The sequence below is a fragment of the Gadus macrocephalus genome, chromosome 22 (assembly GCF_031168955.1).
Source record: "Gadus macrocephalus chromosome 22, ASM3116895v1".
Lineage (NCBI taxonomy): Eukaryota > Metazoa > Chordata > Actinopteri > Gadiformes > Gadidae > Gadus > Gadus macrocephalus.
Genome location: NC_082403.1, coordinates 13,023,024 through 13,050,963, shown reverse-complemented (window position 1 = coordinate 13,050,963; position 27,940 = coordinate 13,023,024). Strand labels below are relative to the sequence as shown.

Here is a 27,940-nt window from a genome sequence, read left to right as displayed (position 1 = left end):
ACTTGTTTCACCTGAACACTTCAACTGTTCATCCATACCAATGATCATCTCCCCCTTCCTTCTACTCCTCCACCCTCCTCTCTGACCCCCCCCTCCCCCAGATGGAGCTGTCGGACCTGCTGAAGCCCATCGCCGACCACATCCAGGAGATCCAGCAGTATCGCGAGCGTCACCGCGGCAGCAGCCTCTTCAACCACCTCTCTGCCGTCAGCGAGAGCATCCCTGCACTGGGCTGGGTCGCCGTGGTGAGGAGGAGCACACACACACACTGACTCAGAGGTACAACACCTAAAGTTATTTGTTTAAAGTGAAACAAACTTATTTCACGTTGTTTCACTTTCAGATTTTGATTTCATTCTCATTGCATTTTGGAGCATCTGCAAACCCCATCCTCCCCCCATCCTCCCCCCATCCTCCCTCCATCCTCCACATCCTCCCACAGCCTCCCTCCATCCTCCCCCATCCTCCCACAGCCTCCCCCACCCTAAAAGGGGTTTTGCTTATTTGGTTAGATTCTCCTTCCAAATGGCTGTAAGTTTAGGGAATACCTTTAGGATCTGAGCAGAACCGCTTGATACGTCTCAGATTACCAGCGCTGAAGCCCTTTCTGATCCATGTAGACCATCAGTCACCTACTCAAAACATCTTCTATAACCTCCTGAGTTTGAGAAAGATAACATTTTTCACATTCTATATATGGAAATGGAAAAACTTTAGCTTTTTACAGTTTTCCCTGTCGGAAGAATTACGATTTTTCAGTCAAACACAAACATACGAAGTGACCACTTGTCTTTAATCCTTCCCCCCCCCACCCTCTTTTTTTTTTTTCTCTCACTCCCTCTCACTCCCTCTCTCTACTGATTAATGTCCCCCTCTCCCCCATTAGAACCAGAAGCCCGCTCCATATGTAAAGGAGATGAATGATGCAGCCACTTTCTATACCAACCGGGTACTGAAAGACTACAAGGAAACGTAAATATAACTCATCATAGAAAACCATGATGAAGAGTGTGCGTGACTCAGTTTAAGTATTGGTACTACATGATTTCAGGATTTTTTTCCCTGTTCATTTACGTTATCAACAGCAGTTTGATGTTAAAGTACTTGCCCTTTCCCCCTCCCACCAACTCACCTGATGTACTCCAACTTTGCTTGTCCATCAAACAAACTCTCTCTCTCTCTCTCTCTCTCTCTCTCCTCTCTCTCTCTCTCTCTCTCTCTCTCTCTCTCTCTCTCTCTCTCTCTCTCTCTCTCTCTCTCTCTCTCTCTCTCTCTCTCTCTCTCTCTCTCTCTCTCTCTCTCTCTCTCTTTATCTCTCCAGTGACAGGAGACACGTGGAGTGGGTGCAGTCCTACCTGTCTGTCTGGACAGAGATGCAGGCCTTCATCAGGCAGCACCACACTACTGGGGTCACCTGGTGCAGGACTGTGAGTCCACATAGACACGCACACACACTCACACACACACAGAAAGGATGAGGGCATGCGTGAGCACACACACACACACATACACTCACAGACGCAGGCATGGACACACACAAATACACACACACACACATGCACACACACGTGGGCGAACACACAGAAAGATAGACAGATGCACATAGACAGACATGCAGACATCCCCCCACCCACCCAGACGCACACAAGCACAAGCAATTGTTTACATTTAAAGACAGTGGACTATGATATTCACAACAAGCTGACACAGTTACAGTCAGAGAGACACTAGACACGATACACAGAATAGTCTTCTGTACACACAAAGTATACAGTAGGCTTAACACGTAGAACACATAATGTACTGTAGTGTACGCATGTGTGTAGGAGCCAGACCTTATGATACACAGTTTGAATACTTGAATCAAAGATGAATCACAAACACACACACATGCGTGAAACTACACATACAAATTGATTCATAAGATGAATCTATAATAAAGTAGATCATTGGTATGTCGTCCCTTTAGGCAGTCCGATCTACTGCTTCTCTTCTTCTCTCTCTTCTCGCCTTTTTTTTTTTTACCTCAAACACATAGGCTTCTTAAGCTTCCTTGAGTTTTAATTGCTTTGTTTCGTTTCCATTTCCTTTTCGTTCGCAAACCTTGATATTTTTATCGCGGAACCAACATGAAGTCCCTCTGGTTGCCCCCTTCCATTTTTAGCGATGGAGTGACGCTGTTCCAAAAACATGAATGGATGAACTGTCCTATAGTTCTCTCTCTCTCTCTCTCTCTCTCTCTCTCTCTCTCTCTCTCTGTCTCTGTCTCTGTCTCTGTCTCTGTCTCTCTCTCTCTCTCTCTCTCTCTCTCTCTCTCGCACACTCTCACACACACGAGGCAAAAGACTAGGAACGGCAGCAATCTAAATGCAGTAGATGGGAGACACTTTCCTTTGCTCTGCCAAAAGCAGTTTGCTTCACTGCAGCTAGACGTGATGGATGAGTCTACTTGTTTGTGCTTGAGTACCCTACCACACACATGTTGCACCTGCTTGTTCATCTGCTGTCTATATGACCTTATGTAGTGGTATTTTAGGTCAATTAGCTTTTGGGGACAATTCAAGATTGTCCTGTCCTGCCCACTGTTCTTTGGCCCTTATATCATCAAGAGAGGAGCCCAGACTTAAGGTTGGCATTTCATTTGAATATCCTGAGCCATGGAGCCATGGAAGCCATGTACACGTTCCAGAACCAGGACGCAGGGAGATCCTTTGTGTTCCACAAGCATGACCAACGATTAGGACTGAATGCTAAACTGGTGCTCAACAACTGTATGTGTTTGTGTGTGTGTGTCTGTGTGTATATGTGTTTGTGTGTATGTATGCGTGTCTCTGCAAGTGTGAGTGTGTCTGTGTGTGTGGTGCGTGCGTGTGCGTGCGTGTGAGTGCGTGCGTGTGTGTGTGCGCTGCTCTCCTCACTGAACTCGGGAAACTTGAGACCCTGCAGCAGCCCTGAGCGTGTGTCAGCTGTCTGCCGTCGGCCGACAGAGGGGACGTTTGTGTGACAACAGGCGTGTGTGGCTTCAACAGGTGGTCTGCCAGGGACTTCAATTGAGGGTTTCTTCTCCACAGGCTAAACCCACCAAACAAAAGGGGGCTGCACACACACACATACACACACACCCACACACACACACACACACACAACCTTAACGGTAACTTAAACTTCAGGGCTTGTCCACGCTTTTACCAAGCCATCAGCTGCTGCAGAGTTTAATGGAACTTATACACATGACATATGGATGTAGTGAAACTCGACTAACACACACACACACACACACACACACACACACACACACACACACACACACACACACTTTATATCATTGCCTCCACCACTACAACCCGGCACTTCAACACACACACCAACAAACACGCAAACACAGCATCAGTTGTAATCCACTGGTATGTGCTGAGCGATCTGCAGCAACAGGTTACTGTACAACACATGTGCTGAGCTTAAGGTCAGGGGTCAAGTCGCCTCAGCTGTACACTGAAGTACATTAACTGCCAGTTGGAGAGAGAGTTTGTGTGTGTGTGTGCGTGTGTAAGTGTGTGTGAGAGAGCGAAATGGACATCTTCTAGCAGCTGGGGTGACTCTTCAGACAAAGAAGAGGGAATCAGGGTGTGTGTGTGTGTGTGTGTGTGTGTGTGTGTGTGTGTGTGTGTGTGTGTGTGTGTGTGTGTGTGTGTGTGTGTGTGTGTGTGTGTGTGTGTGTGTGTGTGTGTGTGTGTGTGTGTGTGTGTGTGTGTGTGTGTGTGTGTGTGCTTCCCATCACTGTAGTTGTCAAGGAGGGACTCTGTATTCTGATAAAACGACCATGCTTTAATGATATAGATTCATTCACACAGAGTGTGGTCAAACTATCCAAGGGAACTATTAACCTTTTTTTAACTGTAGAGGTCGAGTCAGCTTTGATAGGTCAAATCTTTCTCTTTCTGCCATATTTTTGCCATTCAGTGAGCAAATTCCCCCTTCCAACCAGAGACCTTAACTTCACCTTGGAAATCCTCTAACTTTGAGGCTCAGATCATTCCCTATCCAATACTCCCCCTGCTGGCCAGCGTTGATATAACACCCACCCTCTCGATGGTCGATCACCCTGACCCAGCGTCCCTTCTCTTATTTCCACCTAATGAAAATGATACAGTGGAGATGGAGCCATGCTTTCTAATCTCGCTAAAACACCCCCTGCTATCCTCTCATCTTACAGGGGCCCGTCGCTCCCCCGCCTCTCCTCGAAGGGGCCCCCAGCGCCGCCTGTCCTCCTCCCCCCCCCCCGCCCCCGGGCCCTCCTCCGGTCCTCCACGCCGACGGTGCCCAGACCCAGGCGGACGGCGTGGGCGGCCAGACCTCGGCTCTCTTCGCCCAGCTCAACCAGGGCATGGACATCACCAAAGGTGTGTGCCGGCGGTGGTAGACGCAGCAGGAGTACTTCAGGACGAGATGGGGGCCGTGTGCACTGATTTCTGTTGCTGCTGCTGTGTGTGTGAACCCTGGTTTTAGTGCCTGCGCATTAACCCGTGAAGGTCGACCTTAGCAGGGAGAAGAAAAGGAAGACTCTGTCTACATGGTCCTCAAAGCTTGCGTCACGTCCCACAGGTCTGAAGCACGTAGCCGAGGGGAAGAAGACCCATAAGAACCCCGACCTGCGCTCGCAGGGAAGCCCCAGCCACGCACCCCCGGCCAAGGCCAGCAAACCGGGGTCCACCCCCAGCATGGCCCCCCCGAACAGGCCGGCGTTACTGGAGCTGGACGGGAAGAAATGGAGGGTGGTACGTCCCGTGGTTACTTTCCCCCGTCCTTCCACTGTGGGAGATAATGAGACAGAAACAATAAACCTTAGTCTGATGAAGACATATCAACTGAACTGAAGTAGTTTGATTAGGCATTTAATTTGTGTTAAGACATGTGACTTGTTGTTTTAGGGCATTAAAGCTTGAGGAAAGCAAAGTCTGTAACGTTTATACATCGGATCGGCTGTGCTGACTCGCAAGCACTACATTCAGCTGTTACTTGTAGCCATTAAATATAGCCTCTGTTTAAGTTACCAAGGAGGGATGGCAAACATCCATCCTGGGTGGTGGGTGATCCCTGACTGTCTTCCCCTCGGCTGCGTCTCTCTAGGAGCACTTTGAGCAGAGACACGACCTGCTGATCGAGGAGACTGAATTGAAGCAGGTGGTCTACATCTTTGACTGCAACAACTCCACCATCCAGGTGAAGGGCAAGATCAACTCCATCATCGTTGGTGAGTGACAGGGAAAACACTGGTCAGCATTACTGTGCATTTGGCACACTGTTTCCTTGTTGCCTTTAATCATGTTTCTGTGTCACTTTTTGTCTTCACAGACAACTGTAAGAAGCTGGGGCTGGTGTTTGAGAACGCGGTTGGCATCGTGGAGATTATTAATTCTAAATCTGTTCAATTACAGGTAAGCAAAATACGTGAAGATGAATGTGTTTGTTCTGTTAGTCACATTAGGCCCCATTTCAGATGATGGTACAGCGGAGGAAATAGGTAAAGTTGTGATTATTTCGGAGAGGGACTACAATTATTTTGTTCACAAAAATAAATCTGTGTTTTGTTAAGAAGGCTGCATAGAAACTTTATTAATTTGCACCACCCTCAGCCCGGGCCACCATAATGCTTCACCAGAAGAAAGGTATCCATAATAGAATAACATTTTGATTAAAAGTGCTGTCTTGAGGATTATACAAAGAATTATAGTTTGATAAGCTTGGCCTCGGATTCCCAGGTATCTGCTAAACTGAAGATGTGTTATATGGGCTGAGGGCTCAGAGGTTCACCAGCTTGTCACCTGTGATACGAACCTCATTCCTCAGGTGTTGGGTAACGTGCCCACCATCTCCATCAACAAGACGGAGGGCTGCCAGGTGTACCTCAGCAAGGACTCCATCAGCTGTGACATCGTCAGCGCCAAGAGCTCAGCAATGAACATCCTAGTACCGGTCGGAGAGGATGACTTTGTAAGCATAATATATGATATAATAACTGCAGTAATACGAATACTATTGCTAATACTGCTAATGATAAAAAATATTATTATTTAATACCCGTATTCAGTACAGTTGGGTAAAGAATCCGTTAAACAGCTATGCTAATGTGGGCGAAACGAAAGCAGGTTGCATATACAAATGAGGGGACACAATTGTGCCTTTGGTTATGTCTGTGTAGCAACGTGTGTTGCTACACAGCGCCTATGTAGCTGCCACCCTCCACCTCGTTGTCTTTACTGGGCTCATTCAGAACAAGGACACAGGCCGGGGATGTTGTTTATTGTAGTGCTTTTTCAAACATACGTTTTAAAAGTGAGCTTTCTTGTTCAATGTTTCCAATAGCTAACCCGTGTGTGTGTGTGTATGTGTGTGTTATCCTTCAGAGAGAGTTCCCCGTCCCAGAGCAGTTCAAGACCGTGTGGGACGGCTCCAGGCTGGTGACAGAGCCCACCGAGATAGCTGGCTGACAGCATCGACTGCTTCCTTATCTTCCATTACTAATTACAGTCATGTATGCCCCTCCACCCCCACACCCTTCTCACACACCCTACCCTTTTTTTAGCTGGCAAAGTAAATGTTATACACTCAAAAGACCCATTTCTAAATATGTTTTTGTAGTCCAACTCTATTTGTGGGTTCTTCCTTTCACCCTGAACCGCATAACTTCTACACAGCAATGGCATTGCATATTGCATTATTATTTTTGGCATTCTTTCAGCAGGAATAAAAGGGATTGCTAGTTAAACGTATCAATTCGTTTTATAGTTTAGTATATTTATACTCTTGACATTTGTGTGCCATGGCACAAAGGCATTTATATACGTCTTCTCAAAATGTTTTTTTATATACATATATAACCTAGGGCTAGGCAGAATGCTCTACCTTGTAGTCACATGGTTCTGTCATTTATTCTCAGTAACTCTGCTCTGGCACATTACCGTATACGCTTTAACGTTTAAAATGCCCAATTAAATACAGCCAAGTAGCCTATTAAAGCAATATATGGTATCACTAGCTACATTCAGTATTAAAGTATGAGTATAACACATACAAATTTCGTTAAATGACTAATCATCCCAATATATGTGCACCATTTTTATTATCATTATCACAATTTTGAAAAGATATGATGAAGCGTTATATTATCATTGGATGCTAATGATTTGACTCAAATGAAGGACAAAAATATGTAGAAAGAACAGTACAGAAGTAGCGTATGCCATATTTTTCAACACCTGTATCACATATTTCTGTGAGAATTATGAGTCTACGTAACCAAGCTTGTGGCTTCACATGTTGACCAATGAATGTTGGGATGGTCTATGTTGGTTCGTCTGGTAACATCAGTGCAGTTGAGTCCGCCTGCCTATGGCCTTCAGATGACGACCTATGAATGTTTGGATGGTTTATGTAAGTTTGTCTGGTAACATCAGTGCAGTTGCACACTTGGGCCTTGCAACCATTCAGTGCCTTATACAACTTTTAATTAAGCATCAATAATCATGTAATTGTAATCTTTTTTCAAATAAATTTGAATTCACCTTCGTCACAGCCTGATATTTTATGCTAAAAAAATTGCAACATGGGGTAAGATAAGTGTAACCTTACCCTATACAAATGTTGACACATAAGCTTTTCATGATCATCGTATCAAGTACGACTCACAACAGTAACCTCCAATAGAGGACGAAGAAGACAGAGAAAACACACAAAACTCTTTATGACCATGGAATACCGTAAGTGACGTTTGTCGTAAGTGAAAAACAGAATTTGAGCACCTAATGTTTGATGACCATATTTCCCTGAGAATCTTGAGTGAAGAGCATCTCTTCCTCCTCCTCATAGACCTCATATTTCTGAGCTCCAGTCCCCTGCTCCCATGTGAGGCCCAGGTTGGTGTGATCCTTAAGGGGGTTCCTGGGGGCCCTTGGACCACGGTGGGCTATGACCCGGAGGCCTTCAGAGTCCTGAGTGAACAGCAGATCTATAGCGTTCCCAAGGTTATGGGGCAGGGGGTCTGGGACCCGGTAGTTGTTACCGAGAGAGTCTTTTGGTTTCATGGAAGCTCGCTCTGGAAAAATGTCATGTTCTTCCACCGTTGCCCGGACCTGATCTGTTTCACGATGCTTCAAAGGGTTTGATTTTGGCTCTGTCCATGTATCAAGAGGTTTAGGTGTTGTTGAGACCTGGTGTTCGTATTGAGGTTGTGAACATGTCAAACGGTATTGGTCATTCTCCTCATTGATCTGAGACGCGTTTGTGTGCTCGAAAGGCTTTTGAGTGGATGTTCGACCTGCTGACCCCAGAACATCCCCAAAGCCACTTTCACTTTGAGTCAAGCTTTCAGGGATATCCGCCCCTGTGTCCCTGCAGCGCCCCGGTGTGGGCCGCTCCTCGTTGCTCAAGGCAAAGTCACGCTGGGAAACGGGAGGAAGGAAATCTGGTATTTTGTTTTCGATGCGGTTAATTTGTTTCTGGATGTTTTGGGAACTACAGAACTGACTCAATGGCTTCTGACTAAGTTCATCTATGTGAGGGTCAACCCCAACTGTGTAGACTGAAAAGGTTTCAGGGTGCAGCTTCATCCTTTTTGGTTGGCTAAGCAGCTCTTCTGCTTCCTGTTCTCGGCACTGATTGTCCCACGGCAGGGTGCTGTTGTACTCATGCCGAGCCGTGTCTTTAGGATCAGTCTTCTGACCACTTTGACCCATCCACTGGTGTCCAGTACCTGTCCTGTCCACATCAGTGCAGGCAGCCTTGGCCTGGGACTTGACGTCGGGTATCCGGTCAACCACTTCATGTTTTCTCTTCGTCCCCGGAGCTCCCGTGGTGGAAATGCTGGAGTCCCGATTGGATATAGAGGAAGAAGTTTGATAAATGTGTAGATCTTCAGATGAAGACATCTTCTTGAGAACTGAAAAAATATAAAAATATATATTAATAAATACTCACACACACACACACAGTAGATAGAGAGGAGAGATGTATCAATAAAAATAGTACAGTCAGTGAGTATTTCATGTATGTAGCTCATTCAATGCTTATCTTACTGTAGTTTTTTCACAATAAAACACAACTACCGGTAATACTAACTACGCAAGATGTATTTTTATGCTCAATAAGATTGACCACTGACCTCTGCGTTGGGCAGTAAAGAAGGATGATATAGAACTCTGTTTGACATTTGGCATTTCGATTTTGGTTTGAGTGAAGTTTAGCGCCACGGCCAAACTGTATCTATCACCTCCAGCCAATGGGTTCAGCAGGTTAGAAATGGGCCGGAACGGCTGCTTCTGAAATACAAAGATAGTTTGATAGCAAAAAACAGCAGGTAAGACAGAATGAGTGATCAAAACAAGGGATGAATAGAATGGATTAGATGGAATATTTCGATTTACTTTTTTCACTTTTGATTTCAGTTCCACAGGGTCCAACCAAACACCACACTGCTCCTGGGGAGCGGGCCTGGAGCTCTTCATGGTGGAGACTGGAAAGACTATCGTACAAAATAAAAGCCTTATTATTAATACAGAGATCACAACACAGCACATTCACTGAACATATCAATATTTCTTGAAATAAACTATATTAATAGCATGCTCTATGCCACAATACGAGAAGAAAGCATCTTTTCAATACACATCGAAATGTAACTGACATAAATAACGATTTAGCGCAAGTTCAAAGGAACTGAAATGTTATTCAGTACAGGGGCTTACCAGTATATACCACGGCCGATTCAAATAGACTGTATGAATTGGTAAATTTCAGTGAATATATAATCTGAAGCTGAGGACTTTGTGTCGGACACATCGCATAACAGGTTGGCTTCATCTGCTACACAGCCAAGCAACAAGGCATTTGATACAACTAGACGGTGAGGAACAACCCTAAAAATAGCTTCGGCATGGTCGTTTAATAAAGCCTAACCCAGTGACCTCCAGCCTTATGTAGTATAATGTTTTAGATACGCCACTGAATGTATTATAAGTTTATTTATAACCTACCTCTTTGTCAAAAATGGGTTTTCATCTGAACGGCATTTGAGTCTCGCGCCACAACCTTTCCTTCAACACGGAGAGTGCACAAAAATGTGCCCAACTCTAGCAAACATGCACAACACAAAAGAAAATCTCTATTGATTATATCAAATCAGTGTCGATCTCTGAAGACTTCGAAATTTCATTTTTCAACTTACAAAGAAATATAATATTGCTTTGTTTTAAGTGAGGGACTGAACGGACACCTATGTGTTTATCCGATGGGGTCCTCACAAGGAGGCGTGTTTACCTTTACGTCACAGCAATTTGCCAAGGAAGGTTGGTGAAATACTTCGATTTCTTTTAATATTTATTTGTATGCAACATCAAATGAACGATTTTAACATCTCATGGGAATTGCCCAAACCCTGATCTCTTATACGATTCCAACGTTTCATATCAACGGGTATTTACAACAAATGACGAGGAATCATAAATGATCAAGGAAGTGCTAACGTGCTAGAAGCTACAACAAGAATGCAACACGATTTTCATTACATTTATTCAAATGACGTCTGTAACATTTGTCGTAAATTAATGCATTTGATATTGGTATTTAATGGCATAGCTAGGAAAGCAATACAAACGACGGAATTAGAATTGACAAGAACCTTATTATTGAGTTACAGCTAGCCTATGCTAAGGAATTCAATTCACTTCATGTAGACGGCTAACTTCAATACGTTAGCGATCAGTGCTTATTTCATCATAACAAACGATATATTTTGGTTATTATTTAATATACTATAAACGTCAAATACTATTTATCAATGCTGACATTTCTCGAATCTATTTTTTCATTTGTATTTATTTTTCTCAGATCCTTTTGGTTATATAAGGGTTGCTATCATGTTTCATGGCATTCCAGTTACGGGAGGGATCGGAGGAGGTAAGCAAACAAACCGATGGTAAACAAATGTTTCAGACAAAAAAATGACATTCAATCAATTCATTATTAATATGTACATTCATGGGTTTTTTTACAGGCCAAGCAAACAAACCGGAATTGTATGAGGTAAATCGAATTAGTATACAGACATGATTTTAACCGTAATTTTTTTTTTCAAACTCATTTTATATAATCAGCCCCTTCAAGATATTCATTAAGATATTTCCATGTCTTTTTTTAGGAAGTAAAGTTGTACAAAAATGCGAGAGAACGTGAAAAGTAAGTCCATTACACATGCCTAGTGCCAATCATGTAATTATCCTTGTTTTGTTAAATGAAAATTAAGTAAAACCATTTCTTTGTTTACAGGTATGACAACATGGCCGAGCTGTTTGCTGTGGTCAAGACCCTTCAGGCACTAGAGAAAGCCTATATCCAGGACTGTGTCACACCGAATGAGTGAGTTAACATTTCTCTGTGTGAGTGATAATAGCAAATAGAGAAAAGTGAGTGGGTTGTCCCTAATATCCATCATCAATGGTTTTCAGGTACACTGCTTTCTGCTCCAGACTTCTGGTTCAGTATAAGGCTGCCTTCAAACAGGTCCAGGGCTCTGACGTAGGCTCCATCGATGACTTCTGCAGAAAGTACAGAGTAGGTGTATAATTTAGATGTGCAAATGCTCCATTTTACATCCTATCGTCAATTTTTCCTCAACAGGCTATGTGTTGAACTATGTGATGGGGGTGTATTTCCAAATTCTTATTCTTTCTAAAATCAACATCTAATTCATGTATAATCAATGTCTCTGTGTTAAATGGCTATGCTTACTCGTCTTTTTATTATGGTCCACCAGCTTGACTGCCCTCTAGCCATGGAGAGAATAAAGGAGGACCGACCAATCACCATCAAGGACGACATGGGCAACCTTAACCGTTGCATTGCAGATATTGTTTCTGTACGTCTCCACACACACACACACACACACACACACACACACACACACACACACACACACACACACACACACACACACACCCCGCACACCCCCTCTATGATATTAAATCCCATGCCCTTCGACAAGGTAATGCCTGCTAATGGCAGTAGTACACTCTTATAAATGGGAAGGAATTTGTGGTCCATGACCCAAACCTGGAGGTTTGGTACCACGTCCTGTCAATCTACTCATGGTAAACAGAGCTTTTCATAAAGGCATATTTACCCTCTGTCTTATAATGGTCTTGTCTTCATTAATGTCATCCTCAAGCTCTTCATCACTGTGATGGACAAGCTGAGACTGGAGATCAGAGCGATGGACGAGGTAGGATCCTCAAATGTTTGTAAATGAGTGGCATGGCGCAAGCGCTTCTCTTTGTTTCTTTAATTGGTTTCTTGATGAGTTAATGTTCCCTTTCCAGATCCAACCAGACCTGAGAGAGCTCATGGAAACTATGAACAGAATGAGTAACATGCCTCCAGAATCTGAGGCAAAGGAGAAAGTCAGCCTTTGGTAAGTCACAATGTGCCCCCTGTTTGGGCCCCATTTAATTTGAAATTAAGATTGATTTATTTCAGTAGGGCATGGTAACGTAGTGTCTAGGGTGTTTGACTCCCAGGTCAAAGGTACTCTGGTCGATTCCCAATGTGATCAGCATCCATACCGTAGTTTGTATCTATATTTATATGTAGGAGTTACAAAATATAATGCCTACTGGATTTGCACATATCTGCTGCTATGGGGGGTAATCATTTGAACCGAATGGTTGTAATTGGAAAGCAAGCTAAATGTTCTTTAGCCCTACATGGACACTGAAACTGGCTATCCATGATTTCCATCGGTTTTCAATCACCGATGCCAAAGATAATAATTAGCGAGCAGGCGACCGATGGCCGATATATAATAATGATATCATTGTGTTTTTTGCTGAACTTAAACCCTGCAGATATTGCACTTAGCCTTCCCTGGGGATGATTCAGTGATCTCTTTTTATTTGAGATTTATCACGGAGATATGGCCTATTTAAGAGTTTCTATCATAACCGCCTTCTTAATGCATAGTAAACCACTCATTTCATAGACCTGTAATTATGTTTTTAGCAGTCATCTCGAAAGCAGGCGAGACTAGCAGCCAATGCTTACTTGCACTGCGGTACATGAATTTAGGTTGCTTTTGATAACTTAAAGGTGTGCAGTTTTATTTCAACCTTTTCATTTTTATTACCATCTTTCTCAGAAAGAGTGATAGCCGGCTATCGAACAGGGAAATGATTTCAAAACAAACGTCTCCAAAACATGGATGTATTAAAGAACGGTCAAAATACACACAGATCAATTTATCATCCATTCACTGCCATATTATTATTATTATTATAACTTTATTCAAGACACAGGAAGGTCAACAGTTTTTTCATTTTCGCTTTACTGTAATTACACCACAGGTGGGCAGTATACATTGGAGTGCAATACGCTTTGAAGAGCGTCATTTTAATATCAGTAGTACACATGTAGAATTTGCGCGCCAGCATGTTTGCCTGCCCATACAGTATGCCACACTGACGCTGCACATCATCATCATCACAGAGGTCATCTCTTATCACATGTCCCAGATATTTAACCTTCTTTACAACCACTAGTGGTTCACCTGACAGTGAGAAAAAAGGAAAGACAAGCTTCCTATCCTCCTTGGTTCTAGCAATCAGTACCACACTCTTCGTTGAGTTAAATTTGATATCATACATTATGCCATATTGAGAGCATATTCTATGAAGCTGCTGCAGGCCAGCACTGGAGGGAGACAGTACCACCAAATCATCAGCGTAAAGCATACGATGATATGATTTCCCATATATTACACAATAGGGTGCAACTGAATTACAATTGAATGATCTACTAAATGCATAGGTTATTTAGATTAGAGGATGGAGCATATGCTTGGGTTCACCAGGCTATATGAGTTTGAGTGTTGCATAACCATCTTTTTCACTGCAATAAATCGATTCTTATTTTCAGTTCCTCATATTCATATCATAACCGACAAAGAACTGAAATAATTGCTGTTTTTTTTCCGTCTAGTTTTCTCTCTTTGGTTTAATTTATTCCTTGCATGCATGGTGTAAAAGGACCTCAACCTTGTTTTCTCTGAGTCTAGGGAATATGAGGTTTAGGCTTGAATCCATACGTCATCTACCTGGTGCGATTCAAATTGGAAAATGCTGCATATTCACGTCGTAACTGTTGTAAATAGTTGATGCAATTTATTAATATGCGTTTATGCATCTCCTGCCTGATGTAAAATGACCTTAATAGCGGCCTGTGGGAGTGTGTGTGGATAGTGGCTGGTCTAAGCAGCCTAAACCGGGCCACGTCGGACTGGACTCTAGGGCTTTGGACGTTGGGTAATCAGTGTCCACAGGTTAAACCAGCCATCTCTGCACGCACTGTAAAATACTTACTGTGACTTTTACAATAAACCAGATTCAACATCACCACCCTGTGTCTTAAGGAGCCCAGACAAGTCCCCTAGGTGGTATGTGGCTGCCACCTAGTTGCTGTGTAGCATGGACCTTCTTACACTCCAACAGGTGTGCAGCCTCACCCAGCCCCAGAGTCCAATCAGACTGGGCCAGGTGAGGCCGCTTCAACCAGCCGCCCTCAACACACACTCCCACATGGCCAATTATATGTGTAGAGCTTTGAAAGCTAGGCATTTAAGTATCTGTGACCTCTGTGGCTGTGAGCAGAATTGGCACGTTTCCCACTGTTCAAGCGCACCCACCCCTGACCTTTGCCTGTATAAAGTCTCTATATTGGAGAATGGCTTCCCAAGGGACAGAACTAACATTGTTTCACCGCAGCCACACTGACCAGGCTGCAGATGTGTCTGAGTACAAGTTTTGCCTGAGTGCAGGTTTCCAACGATACTGATGATCTAAAAATGCCCAGTGGGCCTGTGCTTTTTGCTACTCTAATTATGAACCTTGGACCACAGGGTTTTCAATGATCCCCTATCAACCGCTGGACACAAGTCCAAGGTGACATCACATGATTTAAATTTGGCACATAATATACGATGCATTGCTTTTTTTTGAGAGAGAGCTTGAAACAGTTCACAATTAAAATGCAGATTCTATGCTTTAACTATATTTTAATTAAAAACATGTGTCTGACAAGCAACTAACCATAATCCTTAACTGAATTGTAGTAACCTCATTGGTCAGGTTTACTGGCTAAGCCACAACCTTGATAAACTATCATAGGTTAACCATTCATAGTTTTATCTCCCAAGAGGTCTATGCTAATAACATGCTTGCGAATTTGCTTTCCTGGCTACTGGAGCCGATTGTTCTTTCTGACCTCTCGCTCACCCCCTCACTCTCTCTCCTCCTCCGCTCTAGGCTGACCACCCTGAGCAGTATGTCTGCGTCCGACGAGCTGGACGACTCCCAGGTCCGCCAGATGCTCTTCGACCTGGAGTCGGCCTACAACGCCTTCAACCGCTTCCTCCACTCCTCCTAGAGCCGTCGGCGGCCCACGCGTCTCACCGACTCCCTCCTGACTCCCAACCTCCCCTCCCCCCCCCCCCAACCCAACCCAGTTGTTGAAGGGGATGTGTCATCCATGTCCGTAAAGGGGCTTGATTTGGTGAAATTGCAACCTAATCTGTTACTTTGCCTCTCGTCTGCCCTATGTAGCGTTGAAATGCAACTAACCTTTCAAGGTCAAGGGATTTGGTCAGAATCTATTCAAACACAGCCTCCATGCCTTGCCTACTTGGTCCGACCTCTGACCTTTTGGCTAGTGATTAGAGCGATATTGCAGAGCTAGCCCTTGTCCCTGGATATTAGTGATGATGACGCCATCTGTATGGCTTTCTACCCCGTCTTTGATACAACGGTTATGTCTTGTCTTTATATTGTGATATGGGGTTTATTTTATACAATTTGTAGTGGAATACAAACCTACGGTATAGTGGATATAAATTGCTAGGTGGGACTAAGTGTAAACCAAAAGATTAATCTGATTCCAAAAGAAGAATATAATATAATGCATTGCACAACAAACTGTTTGCATCATAAGTTACAAACAACGGAGTTAACAAATGATACAAACAAGGTTGGTTTTAAATCGCTTTGCAATGCATTATATTATTACGTGTCAGGGTCTGAAAAAGGTTTTATATAATTTATCACTTGGATATAGATATTGGTAATAGATCAAAGATCTTCAGAGTTTATGTTAATCCACAGATAATCATATTACCCTTATTTGAAAACATGAACAATGTTTTCCTCCTCACTCTTTCTGTAGAGATAAAACTATATAGTACCCTTTTATCTTATGTATCCTAACCAGCTTATTTAGTTAGGATTTAGCAACACAAGACTGCAGAGAGGGAAATATCCTATCATTTTGCTATCCATGTCCTCTGCAACATTTAGGGAGAGCATATTTATTGAGGCTTTAATTGTAAATAATAGTTTTGAATTTAATTGAAAGCATGTAACACTTTTTTAGAAATAAAACAATCAATAAAATTGGACTTGTTATTGTTCTTTATGAGGTGGTCTGTGAGGGAAAAATATTATATTTGTAATTTGAGATTGTATTGTTCAGATGTCATTGCGGGTAGGGTAAAATGTAACATCTTATAACCCTCTATATATTTATATCTATGTATATATACAGATTTTACATTTAGGGCACTTAGACACTTTTATCTAAAGCGACTTACAACAATAACATATATATCTCAATGTATGCATGTGTGTATATATATATATATATATATATATATGACTGTACTCCCACCCACCCCACCAACACAATAGTCAAATTCGCGGATGATACGACTGTGGTGGGGCTCATAACCGGAGGAGACGAGTCGGCCTATAGGGATGAGGTGCAGCGGCTGGTGGAGTGGTGTGCTGCAAACAACCTGACCCTTAACACAATAAAAACAAAGGAGGTTATAATGGAATTCAGGCGTCACAGAGCTGACCCCGCCCCTCTCCACATACATGGTGACTGTGGAGAGAGTCTCCACCTTCAAGTTCCTGGGAACTCACATCTCTGAGGACATATCCTGGTCAGCTAACACATCAGCGGTGGTGAGGAAGGCCCAACAACGACTCCACTTCCTGAGGGTACTCAAGAGAAACAAACTGGAGGAGAAGCTGCTGGTGACCTTTTACCGCTCCACCATCGAGAGTGTGCTGGCCTTCTCCATGTGGTATGCTGGCTGTACAGTGGCTGACAGGAAAAGGCTGCAGAGGGTGATAAGGTCAGCTGAAAAACTATTGGCTCTCCTTTGCCCTCCTTGGATGACATTGCCAGCTCACGATGCATCTCAAGATCAAGAAAGATCATCTGTGACCACCTGCTCAGCCTACTGCCCTCTGGTAGGAGGTACAGACTGAACAAAAGCTTCTTTCCTTGGGCAATCAGGACACTTAACACTCATAAAACTTGAAACACAGATTCCTCACTTTCTATATAGTGCAATATGCTTACGGCCTTTATATTTATTCTGACATCACCTGTCCTTGTCTTGTCCCAAATGTTTTTCTTATTTCTGTCTTTTTTTTGTTTTTTTTACAATTTTTTAACTGAAATTGCTTGTTTATTTATTTATTTGTTTATTTATTTATTTATTTATTTTGTATGTGTAATGCACCTTCAGTTGGCACTCCCAATTTCGTTGTATAGGTGACTGTACAATGACAATAAAGTCTATCTTTATCTTTTTTTTTTTATATATATATATATATATAGATATAGATATAGATATAGATATATATAGATATAGATAGATATGTCTATATAGGTTATATTTATATTGTATATTCTGTATCTATGCATGCATATATCATTTGGGTAATGCTATGCAAATATGAGTAATGTGAGTGTGAGTAATGAGTGATGGCTCGTTGGACCTCTTCCTTTAAGAAGGGGCGTGACAGTCAGCTGCATAGTTGTCGCCAGGACGACAAAGAATCACAAAACGCTCCGTTAATTCGACTTTCAGTATCCAGCGGTTAACAGGAGCAGAATATCCAAACTCTCAGTGAGGCTTACACTGACCACCGCAACTCTAATGTATTGCTCATTTTCAGATGCAATATTGGGGTTAATTCTGGTCATCTAAGTGCAATGTAACTTGGCTTCGATCGCTCGATACTGGCTGGTGATTCGGGACCTGACGCGACAGCAGCTACTCTGGAGTCAACAGTGGACCTGATGTCGGTGCACGGTGGCCAATTCAAACCCATCTGGAATCAATGACGGGACACCACTCTGTTATTCAGTGTGGTAACTTGACAAACATGGGAATTCACTTCTGACAGCTAGCTAATGCTGCATCGACAACCTACAGTCCAAGTTGCGACCACTTGTCATCTGCTCTAAGGAAAAACCAACGCTTTTGATATATTTTTTTAGGGGATAATGCGAGAAGTTAAGCATTAGCATTTTCTTTTTTAAACTAAACGCATCCTCAAACACCTCAAAATGAGCAATAAAGGTGCAGGAATTACCATATCGGAGGTGGAGGAACATATTTCCCTGAAATATGAAATCAAAAGGAGGCTTGGAAAAGGGGTAAGTGAAATATAACTTTTACTTAGCATTACAATTAATAATAATTTTGCGACTGATACATTTTACTTTAAAAAGCCCAATAGTAAAACAAACTGCCCTTAACAGTCGGATGATTAAATGAACAGAATCGGCTTAAGTTACATTGAGTCAGTGACATAATATACTCCATAATGTATGAACCATGAATATTATTATTTTTCATTATAATGCCCACGTACACTATCAATCTTATGTCAAATTCCTTACTATCGATTTGTGTTGCACTGTGATCGCAGTCTCAAGCCCAGTGTTATGTTTACGAAGTATGTTTCTCACTCTCACTTGTTGTGTCTCACGATAAGCATGCGATAAACCATTACATGTTTTCCGTGAGCAGTCCACAGAGACACAGAAGTCACCCGCTGGCTGTCAACAATTGTTGGGCTAATAATCAGGTGTTCGCCCGCACATGCCACGTCATGTGGACTTAACAAGCCTCACCTGAAGCAGCACTCTTAGGTCATGCAAGAACATAATCAGACCTGTTTGCTGCTGGAGGCAATGTAACTGGTCTTACTTAGTGTGTGTTCTACACAGGCTTAACATGAACCGATTAAGAAGGATTCATTGTTTGAATTTGTAAAAAAAAAAAAAAAAGAAGACTACTCTCTAATTGGTGCTGGAGTCTGCCCCAGCATGTAAGGCAGGAATATGTTTCTATTTCTCGAAAGGTAGCATGGGTTGAGACGAGCATAGTAACAGCCATGACTGAATGAATGGGATTTGTATTCTAACTATGCATAACTTGTTGCCGTGGTAATGATAAACAATCTAAGTTTTTTTTGTGAGCATAAATACTTCCCAATTAACACACCAAAAGCCTGTTAGATATGCAGCCCCTACAGTACATATATACAGTAAGCTGTAAAACAACACATTTAAAGAATTACCAAACACTCACCATTCAAACAAGCAGAGTGACGTGTGGCATCCTTATGGGAAATCCCACGCAAATATTGGAACCAAGGTTTCCTAACTCTTCCCTATAATTCATGCTGACATAGGACATTGCTTATTAATAACAGTCTATTCTATTTGAAAAATGCATTCATTGTAACATGCTTACAATCCTGTGGGCACATAGGGTTATGTTATTAACATGTGTTGTTCCCTGGTGGATTTCAAACTCAATGAAAACACCTATTCAACCTCTCTCACACAGGCCTACGGCATCGTGTGGAAGGCTGTAGACAGACAGACTGGGGAGGTTGTTGCTGTGAAGAAGATATTTGACGCCTTCAGAAACAGAACGGACGCCCAGGTGTTCTTACCTGTTAATTTTTGTGATACAGTTAGACTAATATTGGAATATTCCCATATTGTTGTTGTTTGTGTGTGTGCATGCGTTTTTGCGTGCGTGCATGCATGTGTACATAAAGGGACAATTAACAGATGTTTTAGATATGGCATCTCCCTAACCTACGTAGCACCCTCTTACGTCATCTTGTCTCTATCTCTAAAGGTGCTTGCACACCCCCCCAACCAACACGGCCAACCTTCTATAGCTGGGCGGTTCTTTGTTGGGACTGTGTGCAAGTGGCCAGCTGTGCCAAACCTGTCTGCCTCCATTCCTCATTGAATGTACAAGAGTGAACTGGGGAGATGGGGCTTGTTTTCCTAGCTCTACGTTGGCCAGAGCAGAGAGTTGTCTGGTTCTATTTTCTGAGCTGATAAAGCCTGGCTTCTGTGTTTACCGTTGTGTACTGTCTTAACCCTAGTATGGTCAAACATGAACTAACCAATGAAGTAGACATGCCTGTGAATTGTAGTCTTTTTAACAGTCTCTTCACACAATTACTATGCACGACTTTTGTATTAAGCAATATAACCATAACCCTATTAAGATAAATATGCTAGGCTTACAATAATGTGTTATAGTGTGTAAATATGTTATAGCAGAGAGATTACTTTTATGTTTTTGATGATATTCAACAATGTTTATTATGCTTTTTTTGTAGCGTACATTCAGAGAAATCATGTTCCTCCAGGTAAGAAAAATAGAAGAGAATCTTGAATGATGGATGAAATATTTATAAAAAGACTCAATCGTATCAAAAGTCCAACATCGGTTGGTTGTGTGTAATTAGTTGTAGTTGCAGTTTAGTATGTACAATTTGGTAACTGTCATCTCTGTCTCTCTCGCTCTCTCATTGTAACTCTATTACACACACACACACACACACACACACACACACACACACACACACACACACACACACACACACACACACACACACACACACACGCGCACACACATACACATAAACATGCACACAAACACGCACACAAACACACACTACTTTGCCCTCCGCCTTTTCAGTATCCAACATCTATGTCAGCAAGATTTATTTTATAACCCAACAACATATAAGCATTATGCAACTAATCCTAAAACATTCCCTTTTGCCTACTAAACCTTTGTACCCTCAAAAGGGTCAAATTAACTGTGTGTGTGTGTGTGTGTGTGTGTGTGTGTGTGTGTGTGTGTGTGTGTGTGTGTGTGTGTGTGTGTGTGTGTGTGTGTGTGTGTGTGTGTGTGTGTGTGTGTGTTCAAGCACTAAGCCACAATATTTCTGGTTTGCAGGAGTTTGGAGACCACGCAAACATCATCAAGCTTATCAATGTCATCCGAGCACAGAACGACAAGGACATCTACCTAATCTTCGAGCACATGGGTGGGTTTATTTCCCTCAAAGTCAGGAAATATCTGTATTTTGTTTTACTATTATGAATGACAGCCAGAAGAGTTTGTGCACGAATGAATGAGTCAGTGCCTTTTTGTGAAAAAAAGGCAAAGAGGAACCAAAATTGACTATTTGCAGGGAAAACACACTGGGTTGAGGATGCAGCCTTATCTGACAGTCTATGGTGCCAAATGCTGACTCGCAGCATTTTAAACTTTCGCCCTGCAATGCAATTTACCTCGTTGTGGCGCAACAACCACCAGGTTGGATTCCAGCTCTTTCTCTGCTCTTCTCGGGTATTCAGGCTTTAGCATACTTTTGGCCAATTAATGGCCATGGATCACCTTTGGTTATCAAAAGGCCTCAAACCAAACTCCAGTCAGTCAGTACATTCATAGTCAAAGTATGTTTTTTGTTATGGTTCCAGAAAAAGGAAACAGCTAGGTTGCTTCTCACGCTGCTATACTGACTATGAAACATTTACATGACTGTTTTTGTTTTCAACTAGACACTGATCTACATGCAGTGATAAAGAAAGGAAGCCTATTGAAGGATGTCCATAAGCGCTACGTCATGTATCAGCTCCTCAAAGCCACCAAGTACCTCCACTCAGGAAACGTCATCCACAGGGACCAGAAGGTACGCTGCTCAAATGAAATGGAGTTATATTTATACTAGTGCTGTCAGTTAAACGCGTTATTAACGGCGTTAACGCAAACATTTTAACAGCGTTCATTTTTTAATCGCGCGATTAACAATTTTTTTTATTTTGTACAAAAAATATATATATTATTATTTTTAATTTTTTTTCTTTGGCTCAAAATAAAGAAGCAGTAGCCTGACTGCTATGTTCAAGGCAGTATGTTTGTATGTTCATCGTTTAATTGCACTATATGCTTTTTTTTGCATCGTCCTGTTTTGATCAGTATATGCCAATGTTGTTATCAATAAGAAAACATTTGCACAAGGCAAGCCGATGCACTTCTCCATGTTGATAAGAGCATTAAAATGCGAAAAAATAATGGGACAAAGAAATCAAGGGATATTTAGCATAGAAAAAAAATTGCGATTAATCGCCATTACTCGCGATTAATCGTGAGTTAACTGTGACATTAATGCTATCTTTATCTGTTTATCGCTGTTTATCGTCTTTAATGAATACTTTATCTTATCTAATAATATTTTAATCGCTTGACAGCACTAATTTATACATTAACTCCTACTTTGCGTTATAGGTAAGAAAATCATGTAGTTCATATTATCCAGCTCAGCTGGAGTAAATTGCAACCATTTGGATCAGCAGATGGAGCCTATAAGAGCTCTACAGTTTCAGTGACATTAAAACTCTGCAGTCCTGGAGTTCAGCCAATCGGTGGAAGCGCTGCTGACTTGGCCTCGCAAGTTGGCTCGAGAACCTTGCATTCATTCTTTCAGTGCATTCAGTGTGTTTATTCGGTTGCCATTACTCTTTCTTACCTGGAGACCTTTGAATTAGTTTGTATCTTATTTGAACAACAAGACCTATACCAGTTCATATCCCGCGGCTTCACTTTTGGATGGTCAAATCAGTTAAAGTATTGTCCCCTGTGTCTCTGTCCCACAGCCCTCCAACATTTTGCTGGACACCGACTGTTCGGTGAAGCTGTGTGACTTTGGACTGGCCAGGTCGCTGTGCCAGATCCAGGAGGATGCTGGGAACCCGACCCTGACTGAATACGTGGCGACGCGGTGGTACCGGGCCCCTGAGATCCTGCTGGGCTCCCCAAGGTGCTGAGAACCTGTCTGATATCCTTTTTGAGGAATCCTCCCTGCTTATGCACACCTACTGTTGGAGATTCAAGAACATATTGTATACATCCAACAATAAAACATAATGATCCTAATATTGTTGACTTTTTCTCGAAGGCAACTTAAACTGAAATTGTAGTTTTGGTGATGTCATTTAGGAGCAGGCATTAAACATTGTGCCTATTGGTACAATGATTGGGGATCGAACCCAGCCCCTTTTGTTCTTGGGGCAAAACACACAAGACAACTACGCTATCCTGACCCGAAGTCCTATGACAGTTGATCAGTCCTTTTTGATGCAGACTTGAGCAAGGTGTGGTGGATGGATAGAAACAGTTCCAAGTGTTAATCGCTGTGTTCCTGTCTTAGGTACACCAAAGGGATCGATATGTGGAGCATAGGCTGCATCCTGGGGGAGATGCTGCTGGGGAAGGCTCTGTTCCCCGGCACGTCTTCCATCAACCAGATAGAGAAGATCCTCAGTGCCATTGCTCATCCTAGCCCAGAGGGTACACAATCTGCTTTGTGTCTGTGAATAATCCAACCATTGATCTGTGAGTAGTTGATTCGGTTCCTCAGTTGACTGGTACTATGATATTTCCCTTCCAGACATTCAATCCATTAAGTCTGAGTATGGTGCCAGTGTCATCCAGAGAATGCTGCTAAAGTGAGCAGTTTAATTATATCATGCATATATATATATTTATACGTGTGTGTGTAGCACTGTTAATGAACATTAGTAAATGCATTAGTTAATGCTATATAATAAGCATTATTATATATAATAAGCATAGTTTGTTAATGCTTATATCTGCGTGAATTCCTGTTCACTGATGGTTAATTAATGTACCCTTATTGTGATAACTAGTGTTAACATACATGTTATAATTTCTTTTACCATATCAACATCATATTATAGTGCGTTTTCCCTCATTTTGTCCAGTAATTAACGCCTTCTGAATCCTAAAATGTGTCCCTTCGCTGGCATCCTCACGTGCTCCTTCAGACCCCAGGTGCCTTTGGAAGAGCTCCTCCAGCCCGCCGTGCCCTCCGACGCCCTGGATCTGGTCCAGCGCCTGCTGGTGTTCAACCCTGACAAGAGGCTCACCGCCGAGCAGGCCCTCCAACACCCCTACGTGGCCAGGTAACGGAGCTGGAGGGAAGGGTTGGTACCCAGCCTAGCTTTCTGTGTGTGCAGACAGTTGCTTCCCAGTAGCTTTATAGCTATACCTCAGTATTATAAAATTAAAGATTGTACTTTTGCCGGTAAGATACTGTTTATTAACAGTAGTATGGCTGTATCTCAACATACTGCATGCCGCTGTAATATTACAGTAATGTACTAGCAGCAAAATGATAAGGCTTGGACCGTTGGAGTCTTTGCTATGACATATCGCTTAGCTTCTACCAGAAGTAAACCAGATATGTAAGAAGCAGCTAGCCTCTAGCCATATAAACGGCAAAAAAATAGGAAAAAGAATAATATATACAGTATAGAGAGAGTGACAGAGAGAGAGAGAAAAAGCTAATATGAACATTAAAAAGCGGAATAGAGTCTATACGTGAACATTTTAAGTAGTACCAAATGTATAGAGAATAAGAAAGAAAGAAAATAAAATAAAGCCAGAGCATAGCAATAGTTGAGTGATGTTTGCAGCACTCGCCTAAATTAAATATTAGCTAACCAACCCTTATCTCACCATATGAGTTTAATCGAATGGGCGGCAATATTCTTTATGTCAATTTTGACATTAGCCGATAAAAAGCTTGAACGATTCCCACGACTCCCACAATGCACTGTGTTTCACAGCATTGTACTATAACCTAAATACAGTAGATTACTGTTAGAGTTCTGCTGTAAATTTACATCAGAGTGTTACAGTGTAGGTGATGAAGAATAACTTATTTTTAGGAGACTTCGGCCAGCAAATATTTGATTTAATTTTGGAGCATGATCATGGGAAGATACAGCCAGCAAATTGACCAAGGATCCATTCAGTGAGACAATGGGTGAACAAGATTCTTATAGGGAAACCTTTGCATTGTGGGTAGTTAATAAAATGGTAACAAAGGTGAGTGGGAGTGACCAACGTGGAGAGCTTAGGATTGGTCCTCCTGGCTGATGTCAGCCATGGCAGGCGAGGCCAAGTTAAACTGCAATACACTGTGTGTGAAGTGGATATGTGTCTGCAAGTCTGCAAGCAAGGCTGCAAGACAGTTAAAGGAATCGACACAACATAGAAGTCAGCCGATTTGCATGGCCTTAGTATAAGACTTTGTGGCTACAATGGCAATGCAAATGTCATCTACCTTAACATCTCCCAGTTGGAGAGAGGAAGTGAGTTATCTCTAGGTCAAGGTTTATACAATATAGTACCCTTATTTTCTCTTCTCTCTTCTCCTCACACTATAAATATCATTCAAGGTTTTTTGTGATTAAGTTATTATTCTCCAGAGTTCCTGAAACGTTGTTTTCTTAAAAGTTGTTTTCTCTTTCTGGAAGGTTCCATAACCCGCTCAAGGAGCCGGCGCTGGGCTACAGTGTGGTGCTGTCGGTGGGGGACGACACGCAACTATCTGTGGTCCAATATCGCAACAAGCTGTACGAGGTATGGACCACACTGCAGAAGCTCTTGAGACATTGATGGAGATGTGGTGTTAACAGTAGGACCTATACAAGGGCAGATGTCACACCCACTTATGTGTTGTGTTTGACATCGTTGCCATGTTCCTTTTTTTTGCGAATGTCACAACCCTTGGCAACCCTCTTTTGAAATGTCACTCTTTTGCTTTGCAATAAAAGATGATTTTGGAGAGAAGGACCACTCGCTGGCTTCCCAAACCGACCCAGCCCAAGCAGATAGAGACCACCAGCTCGGGCACAGCAGGAGCGGGGGCCGGCTCAGCCCTGGGCGCCACCGTTGGCGCTGGGGTCAAAGCCAACCCCACTGAGACAAACCCAGCGGCCGAGGAGAAGGGAGAAAAGGAGCCGGTCGCCATCGACGGAGAGGGACACAGCGGCCCGGAGGAGAGAAGTCTCGACGGAAATGGGGACGGTGCGAGCGATGTGCCGGCGCAATCCGAAGTCCCCGAACCCAGAGCGCCACATGTAGCTCTCCAGCAGACGGCCCCGCAGGCGAGTCCAACATCTGCCCAGGAGACGAGGCAGCTCACATACAACCCCATCACGCATGCGCCTAGTACGTATCAATCCAAACAGGCATGCATGTGCATTTATGATGCATGCCAGCCTGTATTTTTGGAGTACTTAGTATCAGTATTCATTTATAATTGATAGCTTTAATGCATAGAACATAGTGACGCCTTCTGAGCCCCTTTGGTCTGATTGGTTGTTCCTGGCTCAGATGGTTTTGTAAAGAGTCCAGGAGGCCCTCCCCACTTCTACCGCTCCCCAGGGGCCACCAGCAGGAACCCTTCACACCAGCCCGGCACTGACAACGCCGCCTCATCAGAGAGCCCCAACGCCATCACAGTAAGGAGCGGCATCCTTTGGGTCTTCATTTATGTTATATATCCTTCCTTCAATTTGAATCCCCTTTCTAATCACCTTTTGATAACCGTAATTCAGAAGCTATACATAATTGTCCCTTTTTAAATCAGGTGGTTTCCCTGAGTCTGTTCCATCCCTTCTCTCTGGCCCCAGATGACCGAGCTGAACCTCCAGCAGGGTGGGCCCGCGCCGGCGGCCCACACACGCTCCTTCTCCCTGGCCCTGACCCAGGCGCAGAACAACCCTCTGGTCCGCCGGGAGGAGCCCCCCACCGCCCACTCGGGGTTATGTGTCACCACGGCGCGACTGGTCCGTTAACCTCTGGACTGGGTGTTCTTAATATTCAGTAACTGCAGTCCTCTGTAAAACATATAGAAAACCGTTTTTTTGTGCGCGCTGTTTATCGTCTTTAATGAATACCAGAAAAACAATTTTCTTTAGTTCTTCGCTTATTGTCCTTCTTCAAATTATATATTTGTTTCCCCGTGTTCCCTCCAGAACCAGCGTTCCCAGGCGCGGGAGGCCCGGCCAGCCCATCGGTTCAGCAAGAAGGTCTTCCAGACCACCTCCAACGTGTCGGGCGCCGGAGACCCCCGGGCCAAGCTGGGCAGCTACTCCCAGGCGTACGGCACCATCAACAAGACCCAGCTGGACAACCTGCTACGGAGCCGTCCTTAAGGAACACGTCCACCCAAAGCACATTGCTGCCAGAAGTACCCAGAACCCATTTACCACAGGGGGGGCGGGCACTTATGCAACGTTTCATCATTCACACAAGTGACCCGATCTAACTCTGTAATAAGTAAATTAAAGAGAGAGAATGTTATATTTTAATGCTAGATCCCTGGACATATTTCTGTGCAAAAGCCTGGTGAGCTGTAGTTTACGTAGAATGCAACGCGTTTCCTCGTTTTGTGGCCTTGTACTGGCGTATTCGTGAAATCAGTGTCATTTTGTAAGACTTTGAAAATATTTTGTTTAAAAAAATATATCTAAACCCGAGTGTCTATGTTCTCCAAAAATATCATTATGCACATTTTCTAGTTTAATTTATATTATTTGGAATTAAAAGAACGTTTTAATGAAAATTATATTTTGGTAGTTCATGAAGATGTTACATATTGCACAATGTAAGGTGCACCCGCACACTTTATTTTAATAAACCAATCAAACTTATTCCATTTCAACATTTTATAAATGATTGCATAAAGAGTATTGTGCCTTTTTATTCATATTGATATTATGCATTTGATTTTCTTTAAATAAATGAGCTCTTTAAGAGTTAGTCTGCCGCTCTACTTCGGCATGCCGTTTGTTTTGTATGTATTATACTCTAGACAGGAAAAAAAAAAAAAAGCTGCGTCATTGTGAA

General features: G+C 42.8%; 4 protein-coding genes across 6 annotated transcripts in view; 3 read left to right on the top strand and 1 right to left on the bottom strand.

The window, feature by feature from the left end:
* Nucleotides 1-10,168, bottom strand: part of LOC132451591 (uncharacterized) — a 62,003-nt gene extending 51,835 nt beyond the window's left edge. Inside the window, exons 1-4 of one of the 2 annotated variants that reach the window (XM_060044162.1) lie at nucleotides 10,029-10,168; nucleotides 9,420-9,517; nucleotides 9,158-9,314; nucleotides 7,637-8,935 (exon numbers count right to left, since the gene is read on the bottom strand). In XM_060044162.1, the coding sequence (XP_059900145.1) occupies nucleotides 7,800-8,935; nucleotides 9,158-9,314; nucleotides 9,420-9,500 (1,374 nt within the window). In that variant the 5' untranslated portion in view covers nucleotides 9,501-9,517; nucleotides 10,029-10,168 and the 3' untranslated portion in view covers nucleotides 7,637-7,799. Of the gene's footprint in view, nucleotides 1-7,636; nucleotides 8,936-9,157; nucleotides 9,315-9,419; nucleotides 9,518-9,740; nucleotides 10,000-10,028 lie in introns of those variants that run through there. The other variant, XM_060044161.1, reaches the window with a different exon arrangement.
* On the top strand, nucleotides 77-7,566 carry cap2 (cyclase associated actin cytoskeleton regulatory protein 2). The gene is made up of 9 exons (XM_060043335.1): nucleotides 77-245; nucleotides 887-972; nucleotides 1,322-1,427; nucleotides 4,214-4,400; nucleotides 4,603-4,775; nucleotides 5,128-5,251; nucleotides 5,353-5,435; nucleotides 5,848-5,991; nucleotides 6,405-7,566. The coding sequence occupies exons 1-9, from the start codon at nucleotides 102-104 to the stop codon at nucleotides 6,486-6,488; spliced, it is 1,131 nt and encodes a 376-aa protein (XP_059899318.1). The 5' UTR covers nucleotides 77-101; the 3' UTR covers nucleotides 6,489-7,566.
* An 83-nt stretch (nucleotides 10,169-10,251) lies between the features above and the next one.
* vps28 (VPS28 subunit of ESCRT-I) lies at nucleotides 10,252-16,489 on the top strand. 2 transcript variants are annotated; one of them, XM_060044168.1, is made up of 10 exons: nucleotides 10,252-10,340; nucleotides 10,882-10,950; nucleotides 11,048-11,076; nucleotides 11,192-11,229; nucleotides 11,320-11,409; nucleotides 11,499-11,604; nucleotides 11,807-11,908; nucleotides 12,218-12,271; nucleotides 12,369-12,460; nucleotides 15,345-16,489. In XM_060044168.1, exons 1-10 carry the CDS (start codon nucleotides 10,283-10,285, stop codon nucleotides 15,463-15,465), a joined length of 759 nt encoding a protein of 252 aa, XP_059900151.1. In that variant the 5' UTR covers nucleotides 10,252-10,282; the 3' UTR covers nucleotides 15,466-16,489. The 2 variants fall into 2 exon arrangements, with proteins under 2 accessions (XP_059900151.1, XP_059900152.1); XM_060044169.1 differs by lacking the exon at nucleotides 10,252-10,340 and adding an exon at nucleotides 10,369-10,467.
* A 1,441-nt stretch (nucleotides 16,490-17,930) lies between these two features.
* mapk15 (mitogen-activated protein kinase 15) lies at nucleotides 17,931-27,863 on the top strand. The gene is made up of 14 exons (XM_060044329.1): nucleotides 17,931-18,546; nucleotides 19,748-19,846; nucleotides 20,544-20,573; nucleotides 21,170-21,260; nucleotides 21,778-21,908; nucleotides 22,873-23,036; nucleotides 23,427-23,566; nucleotides 23,667-23,724; nucleotides 24,064-24,201; nucleotides 25,561-25,666; nucleotides 25,861-26,257; nucleotides 26,423-26,550; nucleotides 26,722-26,877; nucleotides 27,067-27,863. Exons 1-14 carry the CDS (start codon nucleotides 18,457-18,459, stop codon nucleotides 27,244-27,246), a joined length of 1,908 nt encoding a protein of 635 aa, XP_059900312.1. The 5' UTR covers nucleotides 17,931-18,456; the 3' UTR covers nucleotides 27,247-27,863.
* The last annotated feature ends 77 nt before the right edge of the window (nucleotides 27,864-27,940 follow it).